This window comes from Musa acuminata, chromosome BXJ1-1, assembly GCF_036884655.1.
Source record: "Musa acuminata AAA Group cultivar baxijiao chromosome BXJ1-1, Cavendish_Baxijiao_AAA, whole genome shotgun sequence".
In the NCBI taxonomy this organism is placed as follows: Eukaryota; Viridiplantae; Streptophyta; class Magnoliopsida; order Zingiberales; family Musaceae; genus Musa; species Musa acuminata.
This window is the reverse complement of record NC_088327.1, coordinates 33113007-33122697: the sequence shown is the minus strand read 5'-3', so window position 1 is coordinate 33122697 and position 9691 is coordinate 33113007. Positions and strand designations below refer to the sequence as shown.

Here is a 9691-nt window from a genome sequence, read left to right as displayed (position 1 = left end):
GCAAACAACGAGACTCAAACTTTTACTTAACATAAAAATAAATTAACATGATCATACGAGTCATGTAAAATTCATTAGTACATAACAAACATGTGGTAGGTGGCATAACAAATATTCCTGTAGCATATATTAAGGGTCAATTTTAATTAGGCATGCCTTGCTATGTTAGCTACTATGTTTTAGCTGTCATATCTATATACCTTCTAACTCGAATATATTAAATGTGTGTTGTGCAGCTCAACGCAACGCATTTATTTGACTTGGCTAATACCCGAACCAACTATTCTAAGCAGATTCTAGCCCAACCTAATCCACTTTGGGCGAGTTGGTCTTCTATTCTTACCTAATCACGTAAAGACAAATCGTATGATTCTTTCATGATGAAAGAAATAACGCAAGGAATTGTTGCCAACAAATTTCCCCAGCAATTATAAGATTCGACAAATTAGAGATAGCAAATCATGAACAAGCAAAATCCACACATTTTGTGACCAATGTGAGTTTGGAGTTTGGTCCACTTGTACGATTTGCCTCACGATCATAGCTATTTGTTGTAAACATGTCACATGCATCTCAAGTTAAGTTAATCATGCATACCCAAACACAAAAGGCAGCTTCAAATGGGTATTAGTGGGGTCATAATAGATGCATGTGAGCAGGTGGGCCGTGGACGTGCCAGGTATAAATAGTGTGGGTTTCAACCTTTGTTCATGCCCATATATGGGCTCTGCAAAAAATGTTGACCCTCACACTCGACATCTTCTTTTACCAATTGACTGTTGCCACATTTAATATCATGTCATATTAAAACCTAAAATTCAATACGTACGTAACACACGTAGACAATGCATACATTCTCTTGGAATACATGGATAAACTATTGGAGCAAATAAGAAAAAGGACGGGTGTGGTATATGTATGCGTGTGTGTGATGTAGAGCAATACGATACCGACTCTCCTCTTTTTGTTGTTTCCTTCCAACTGCGTCTCGAGGCCATGGGCGCGGACCGGTCCCCAAAATTAGGGTTTTCGCCATGAAGGACCTCTCGAGTGTGTAAGTCACCGATTGCCCCCATTCCTTTCGATTCCTCCAATCCTGCACTGTTAACTCCCTAATTAACCGCCCGAGGAAGCCTCGCTTCTTGATTGCTTGCTTGATTGAGTTTGCGAGTGGATTACGGCTCCGAGATTCGGAGACCTGCGATTCTAGGGTTAGGTTTTTGCGCCATTGGGTTGCTTCGTGGCTAGGAATTGTGCGATTCTTGCAAGTTTTGCTTCTTCTGAAGAAATTGTCGTCTAAGAGGCCGCAGATCGGAACGTGGGTCGAGGAAGACGGGGGGCCGGAGGAGGAAATTTCATTCTAGGGTTTGTAGATTGCTGTATTTTGCGGTCGTTGGCGATTGGTTTCTCTGATTTCGCAGTTGGTTCGGGGATAATGTGTATACTTTGTGTGGTTCAGAGGTGGTCACGGAGGATCGCCACCTTGCTGCCCTGGCTGCTGATCCCCTTGCTCCTGTTCTGGGCCATGTCGCCGTTCCTCCCACCAGGGCTCCGGTTTGAGATCACCTCGCCCCGGCTCGCCTGTGTAATGGTCCTCCTTGTGACCCTCTTCTGGTACGAGATCTTGATGCCTCAGTTGTCTCTCTGGCGAACCCGCCGGTCGGCTCGCCTGCGGGAGCGCCGGCGTGCCCTTGCGATTGAGATGCAGAAGCTTCGGAAGACTGCCACCCGCAGCTGCCGCAACTGTCACACTCCATACCGAGACCAGAACCCTGGTGGAGGCCGTTTCATGTGCTCTTACTGCGGACATGTTTCTAAGAGGCCGGTCCTGGACCTTCCACGGTCAGTTGGGAGTTCAGGAGTCAATGATCTTGTTGGAAAGAATGGATGGATGTGTAATCAGGAGTGGTCGGCCGAGGGAGGTAGGAATTGGGTCAACCCCCTTCCCCACTATTGGCTAAGGGATGATCAGTGTTCGATGGAGAGGTCATGTTCGAGTGTGGTGCTTTTTCCTTGCAAGCTACTCTTTTGTTTCTTAGCAAGTGTGAACTGGCTGTGCCGAAAAGCTTTTAGGTTTAGTTTGAGGGAAGATGGTTCTGATGCAGTCCACAGAGGGTCATCGAATAAGAGAGGGGACAACGGAGGAAACCTGCAGGAGAGCAGATGGGAGAAAGTTAGAAGGAAAGCTGAGGAGAAGCGTCAGGCAAAGCTGGAAAAGGAGATGCTGGAAGAGGAAGAGAGAAAGCAAAGGGAGGAGGTAGCAAAGCTGGTGGAAGAAAGGAGGAGAATACGTGATGAAATGCTGAAAGCCGAGAAAGAGTTGTCAGAGAGCAATGCTGCTGACAGGGAAAGGGAGAACAGGAAGGTTGCCGAGAAAGGAAGGCATGAAAGGAGGAAGGACAAGGATAAGGGATCCAGCAAAAGCAATTCTGACGTTGAGGACATAGACAAGAGGATAAGCAGGGAAAGCGAAAGAAAGCGTGAGTTTGACAAGAAGTATGAGAATGAAAGACGAGATTCATTGAAAACCACAACAGAGATACACAAGTCGTATACCTCAGGGACTTTGCATGGAAATAAGGTAACAGCAAGCAAGCCTAGATACTTTTCTCGCATGACAGGTAATTTCCTATCCTCTTCTAGAGGTTTGAGTGGTGCCTCCTTTTTCGGGAGAAATACTCAGATCCCAACTACCGTTAACAAAGTTAGTAAACCAACTATTGGTTTCATGGATCATGTTTCTGAAAATAAACGAGACTCTCAAGTGGCTGGAGATAAAATGGTCAAGGCTACTTCAAATGGTGATAGTAAAGTTCAGGCGGCCAATATTCATCAGCCTGTGAGTTATGATTTGTTAAGCCTCTTCCCTTGACTGTTATGTATTTTTATTGTGTTTTTTCTAATGTTTTGAAGTTTCTACGTTAACTTTTATGTACATATGTGCAGCCAGGACAAGTTGCTCCAAGAAGAACATGGCATCAACTATTTACTTATTCAGCTGCTGTTTGTCCTTACCCTGATACAACTGCTTCTACATGTCAAAATGTGAACAACCAACTAGAAGCTCAAAGTGCACAGTTAGTTAATCAAAGATCGCCACCTAATTATTCTGTTGATAGCCAAAATAATATGGGGCCACCATTACCTTTCACTGCCTATAGTTCAGTGGCTTCAGCCAGTGAAGCCTTTAGTAGTTCAGGCTCTTCTTTGTCAGCTGAATTATTATTTCCTTCTGCTAAAGACCCAGAACTAAGGTCAATAGCAGATGAAGCAGAACTCTTTGAAGATCCAGCCTATGTTCCAGATCCGATATCCTTACTCGGGCCAGTTTCTGAATCACTTGATAATTTTCCGTTGGACTTGGGGGCTGGGTTTCTTTCCAGTGACAAGGTGGAACCTCAAGTCTTAAAAAGTGTATCTGCTTCTGGAAACATATCCAAGCCTTCTCCAATCGAGTCTCCTATCTCCAGATTGCGAGTTTCAGATGAAAAGCAAACTGTGTTTGGCCAAGCTTCATGTAATTCAAGCTCACAGGATTCACATCCTGTGAATGCAAATGCATCACAGGGTACATGGCAAATGTGGGGAACTCCGCTGGCTCAGGATGGCTTGGGACTAGGTGGACCTTCCAGCTGGTTTTTACCTATAGGGCAGAAACATCTTAAACAAGAAGTTACTGAATTTCCTTTTCCTCACAATTCTATGGCATCATTAAGTGAAAAGGAGAGTCCTACCCTTCTGGGTATCCAGTCTTCTCAGCATGTTTGTGATGGTAATCACCAGAATGGAGAGACATATAGTTTTCTTGGTGCTCGTATGAATATCAGCGATCATCTGATGCTGAAATCACCCTTGCAGTCATTGCCTGTTGATGGTGAAAGTCTTTCACTTCCTCCTAGTCTCATAGATACGACGCAGCACACTGATTCAACCCATAGTAGTCCAAACAGGTCATCTGCTGACTGCCATTTTGAGTCATCCCCTGCAAATTGTTGGTTCAGGTAAGTCTGTCACATTTATTACAATGATTCTGTTATTAAATCCTTTTTATTGTAGTGTTGCCAATATTTGAGTTTTTGTTCACTGTTGCATTCGGAACTCTTGTGCACATTGTCATATGCTTTGCTTAATGAAATTGAGGACTAAAGGGTATTTGTCGCTGTGGACAAATTATATGTTGTCATAGCCGGACGGGTTTGTGTATTTGGACCTAGGCTAATTTGCTGCTTGTTTGTTGGTTTTCTATCTGAAATTACATTATATTGCCTTTCCAGTTTTGTCTTTTATAATAATCAGAAGGTTGATGCACTAGTAAAAACTGTTATCATATAATCTACCACATTGCATCTATCTGAGACTAAGTTTCCTGTTCTGATTTATGGATGGTTATATTGTATACTACATTTGGTGATTTCGCTTAGTAAATAACTTCTCTTACCAGTTCCACTTTATATATATGCAATATCTTTGACATTATTAGCTCTTCATTGTCTTGTATCTCACCATGATATGAGCATGTCAGTTGGGAGGTACTTGTATCCTTTTTGTGTGCTTTTTTTCTTTGCTTCTGCACTTGTTGAGATGAGGATACATGATCATCATGTGGAATGAAGATGAATTTACTCCACATGCATTTTTGAAATTGTACTAGTGCGTCTAAGCTTGGATAATCTACTCCATCCCGTCCCTTCCTCTCCCGTGTTAGTATTATATACTCTCTAGTCTGTGCTGCCAAGGACAAAACTATTGAGATGAGGCTGCATCACCATTATGTGGAATGGAGATGGACATGCCCCACTTGTCTTTTGAATTGTACTACTGTCTAAGCTAGGATACTTTGTTCCCACTCCTTTTCCTGGTCTCTTTGTTGGTTTTCTATACCTTTCCCCCCATGAAGGAAAAACCAACTGTGATTTGGTTCCAAGTCTTCCGAACCAAAACCAGCACCCAAACTGAGAGAAGATATGAAAGTTCTTTATTTTTTTAGAAGTCCCTTTAGCTTGACAATTAGACATGAAAGACAAAATCAATCTATATCATAAAGATGTAGATGCATTTTTAACTGTATCAAAGGTCAGATAAGTAGTTGTGCTTGAATAAAGTTTCATCTTCACATTGGTACATTACTCCTAATATTAGCACTTCTTAAACTTGACAGGCATAATGTGAGTGTGCATTTATCACAAAGTTCGGATCCATAGTTATTTTGTGTTATGAAGTGCTTCTATTTTGGACAACAGATAAACAGTCATAATTGATATGACAGTAAATATATGTTTTCAATATATATCTTTCTCCGAGGAAAAAGAAATCCATCTCCAACTACTGTTACAAACCATTGCCTTTGAAATTCTAGTATATTGCTCTTGATGGAGCTAAAAGGTGGGGAATGGATCATGTAGTTGAGCCAAATAGCTAAGAATATGTTCAAAATGTTTTGCCATGGTCATAAGTTGGTGTCTTGAAATGTATTCTTATTTCTTTTTTAGTTTGCCTCCCTCTATTTCTTATTTATCTTACGTAATCATAGAAGTCCATTTATCAGAAATAGGAGTTCATTATTTGGATCAATTACACTTTGTAGAACTTCCATGAGCAACAAGTAGTTTGTCCCAAGTGATGACACCAGATTATGTTTTAGAATAGATCTTCATGTAGCAGCTTTGCAGAACAATTGCCTTTGATGTCAGAAGATATTAGCCTTGATAGAGTTAGAAATGGAAGAGGGACCATATAGCTGGTTCTGAACAGTGAATGACGCCTGGATGTTTAAAATGTTTTTTGCTTGGACCATGAGGTATATTGGAATATATTGTCTCCCTTCTTCCCATGTTCTTTTGGTTCTTTTCTATTCTCTTCATCACATAACAAAATTTGAAGCCTTTCTTTGTTATCTTATGACTTTTAGTTCATCTCTCTCATATGCATGTTCTCTTTTTTCACACGTTATTTTGAGACTCGTTTTATGTATCTTTCTTTAAGTAGACCTTATTATGTATCCGAGAATTTCATTATATTGTTCTTTTTCATTCTATATCTTGTCGTCTATCTCTCAACTCCTTAATGAGCAAAGCTATATAGTGGCACTTATTTTTTAAATATCTGCTAGTTCTACTTTTATTTTATTGCATGTTGGTGAACTTTGAGTTACCAGATAATCTTTGAATGCTTCGATTTTGGAGCTTTCGAGTCTTTGGACTTATACTTTCTGTAACTCCACATGATGGGCCTATATGTTTATTTGTGGTGTAATAAATATAATAACCACATCACTGCAGTTCCTGGGTGTCACACCTAGGGATCTTGATCTAAACATTGGACAAGTCTCTGGCAGTAAGGATGGAATTACCCCATTGTAGGAAAGAAGATGAGCATACACCACTAATACATAATATGTCAAACATAAATTTTCATTCATTCAAGCATCTCGTTGGTTACAATCTTTTTCCCTTTATGTAGACCCCAAGTAAAATTTCCTGTTTACCATTCCCAGAGAATCTTCACTTTCTTTGAAGTATTAAATGATTTATTATTTTAAGAGAAAATTATACTGTATGTCAAATCATTTTTCACATAAATAATGAAGTGGAAATGGATTAGAAAGCGCTTGAAGGATATCTGCTTTTAGACTTAATTTTTGTTGGTGGCTGATTCTGATACGATATGCCTGACCTGCATTAGTTTTCCAAGGCTGATTTGATTTCAATTGATTTCTTGGAGTTATAGTGAGAAATTGATTGGAAACAATTAAATTTCATTGAAATTAAATGGAGTTGGTAAATTTTGGTTGGTTATATTGATTTAATATTCTCAAGGAAGAAAGACAAACACAGGAAGTGAAGAGGAAGAAGTGGGAAGCCAAGATAGATGAAAAACAAGATGTAGGAATGAGAAGAAGAAAGACAAGACAGTTTAAAATAAAAAAGTCTGTGACCAAGATTCTAATGGCTGACTAGGACATGGAAATCACTTGGTCCTATTTGATCCCAGGCACATCATCCAATGGCGTTATCTCATTAAGCACATGACTTGGTGAAATAATTGGTTATTGATCAGTTAGCCTTCCACTCAGTGCCGACTACCTTTTTAAACTTTTAAAGCATTTTCTAGAATATGGGCCCCCCTCCCCTCTTCTTTGCAATAGCTGTTGGCAACTATGAATAACCATGACATCTCTCTCTCTCTCTCTCTCTCTCTCTCTCTCTCTCTATATATATATATATATATATATATATATATATATATATATATATATATATATATATATATATATATGTGTGTGTGTGTGTGTGTGTTGACATGTTGACATTGCATAACAAGAAGGTATATGAGTTATATCATTTGTGGCTGGACCTGATGTCTTATTTGTCATTGTTTGCTTTTTGGCTTTTAAAAATGCATGATTCTAGAAATACTAGGTTGATTTTGCTCATTTTTTGGGTTCCTTGTTCAGAGGGTAAGCTTTGTAGTAGCATATGTTTTCACCATTGCAACTTTGATATAATTGTTTTCAGTGGCTAGAACTTTCTGCATATCAGGTTAGGGCTCGCATTGGATCCTCCCTAGATACTTGAGTAGCAAGAACCACATTCTGTCTAGTTATTTAGAACTTATTTTGGAGAGGGCTAAAAATGTTTTTTCCAATAGCCATACAGAAACTCTTAACCTTGTTACTTAAGATACAAGCTTCTTGGAAGTAATTTATTAATTTACATTCTCATCTGTGTTATCTTGGTGTGCCTTAACAATCTCTTGATGGACAGATAACTTAGGATGGTTATGTTTTCTTTATAAGGAATAAGAAGGGTCAGCACTGAGAGAATATTCTAGAAAAGGGTTAGCAGGTTGCCAGATACGGCGATAGGCAGTTTCCTGGGTCTCAAAATATGTGTTTCCACCGTGGTTCGAGTACCACTCAATTCCAATGATGTTTGGAAATCTGATGTATAAGGATTCCGCATGTCTGTAAAAGAGGTTTCCTCTTGTATGATCTATTGGGTTGTGTAGCCAGACCCACTGATTGGTCTCTTTGCCTGACATTTTATGATTACCATTGTCTTAATGCATATGATTATCTTTAAGCGGCCTTAATGTTTAAATACTATAAACAATACTTCTCTTTTTCCAATGTTCACATTGTGAGCTATTGTATGACATGGGAGGATTTATTTGATTTCTGGAGGATAAATATTAATATTCCACTGGCTGCAAGGGCCTAACTGCAGCAACCCTTACAATTTCATCTCTTATTTAAGTGATTTATCTATTTGTTAAATTAACACTTCAGTGCTACTTTGGTGCTACTAATAGGCACCATTTTCCATAGGGGGTTTTATCAACTTTGGATTTGGGCTGAATATACCTAGGATCTGATCCTGAATGCAGTAAGGAATTCTTGGAGCTAATTTAGACTCAATGTGGAAGAGTATTATCTCCTGGTGGATTTCAGATATTACACATTTTATGGGTTTTGGATAGAGGATATAGTCCCAGTCAACTATTTTGCATCCAGTTTTAGGAAACTGTTCCCATATTAGGTCGATAGTTCATATATACTTAGCAGATGTTTGACATCCCTAATTCCTTGGGACATATTTTCTCGGATGTGACATCTCAGTGGATTGGTCACTGGTAATCATTATCATCATAGTTCATTGGGATTTTCCCCTCTTCCTGTTTTATTTGTAGCAAGTTAGATTGGACAAGACAGACCACTTTTTAGTATTATATTGCTGGCTAACTCAAAACTAGATATATATTCATAAATTCATAAACTTTTTCAACTATAGAAAGTTGATTTGAGGATACTTCCTCCTGTCGAACCATTAGAGGTTGGACTCAGATCTTCCCTTTTTAACATGTTAGTTTGTAACCATCAATATTGTTTTGCATAATCCTTGATAATAATCTTTTTTTTTTTTTTCCTTTCAATGGGCCTAAGTTTTCCTAATGTATGTTCAAGTAGCGCAATTTCTTTCAATTCTGAAATTTTGTATATAGTGATATTATGCGAATTCTCTATGATAGGTAGAATGCATTTCAAAATTGGTCTTTTTTTCCTGAGGCCTCTTCCAGTTCTGAATCGTTGTATCTCAGTTTGGAACGACTAAAGAATTCTAGCCTTTGTGTATTTTTTCTCATTCCAGTGATCGCGGACTTCTGGGCCTTGGCAGGATGGAGTGGGCACTTGATGGTCCTCAGCGAGATGAAAAGTCTACCCTTGGAAATCCAAATGTAGAAGGCTTGTTCTCGGCTAGTCCCGATACAGAATCAGTCTGGTCATTCAATCAAAACGAGACGGTATAAAATACTAGAGAAACTGCACATTTTATTTTATTGCAAATGAAATGGTCATTTCACTAGCATGAATAGATGGCATGCATTGATTGATGCATTCATGCATCCCTTCAAGATGCTCATTAGTCTTGGTAGAATGAATCCATATGCTAGCTGGGTCATAGTGAAGCTCATCGTTTCTTTTCCATTCCCCTGTGGTGGGTTGTCATTTTAAAATGATATTTATGCCCTTTGCAATCAATTCTAACCTATCTCTGGCATAATGCTGATAAAGGTTTTAGACCTATAATTGAGACTAGAGATTGCATCCCTGTGAATTAGACCGTTGACCGCAACATGACTAAGCACATTGGCCACGAATAATCTTGTGCAGGAATTTTAAGGTTTGATGGTG

The 9691-nt window shown here is 39.1% G+C and overlaps 1 protein-coding gene across 1 annotated transcript; it reads left to right on the top strand.

The window, feature by feature from the left end:
• The first annotated feature begins 941 nt into the window (after positions 1-941).
• LOC135677824 (uncharacterized) lies at positions 942-9365 on the top strand. The gene is made up of 3 exons (XM_065190235.1): positions 942-2839; positions 2947-4001; positions 9147-9365. Exons 1-3 carry the CDS (start codon positions 1436-1438, stop codon positions 9304-9306), a joined length of 2619 nt encoding a protein of 872 aa, XP_065046307.1. The 5' UTR covers positions 942-1435; the 3' UTR covers positions 9307-9365.
• The last annotated feature ends 326 nt before the right edge of the window (positions 9366-9691 follow it).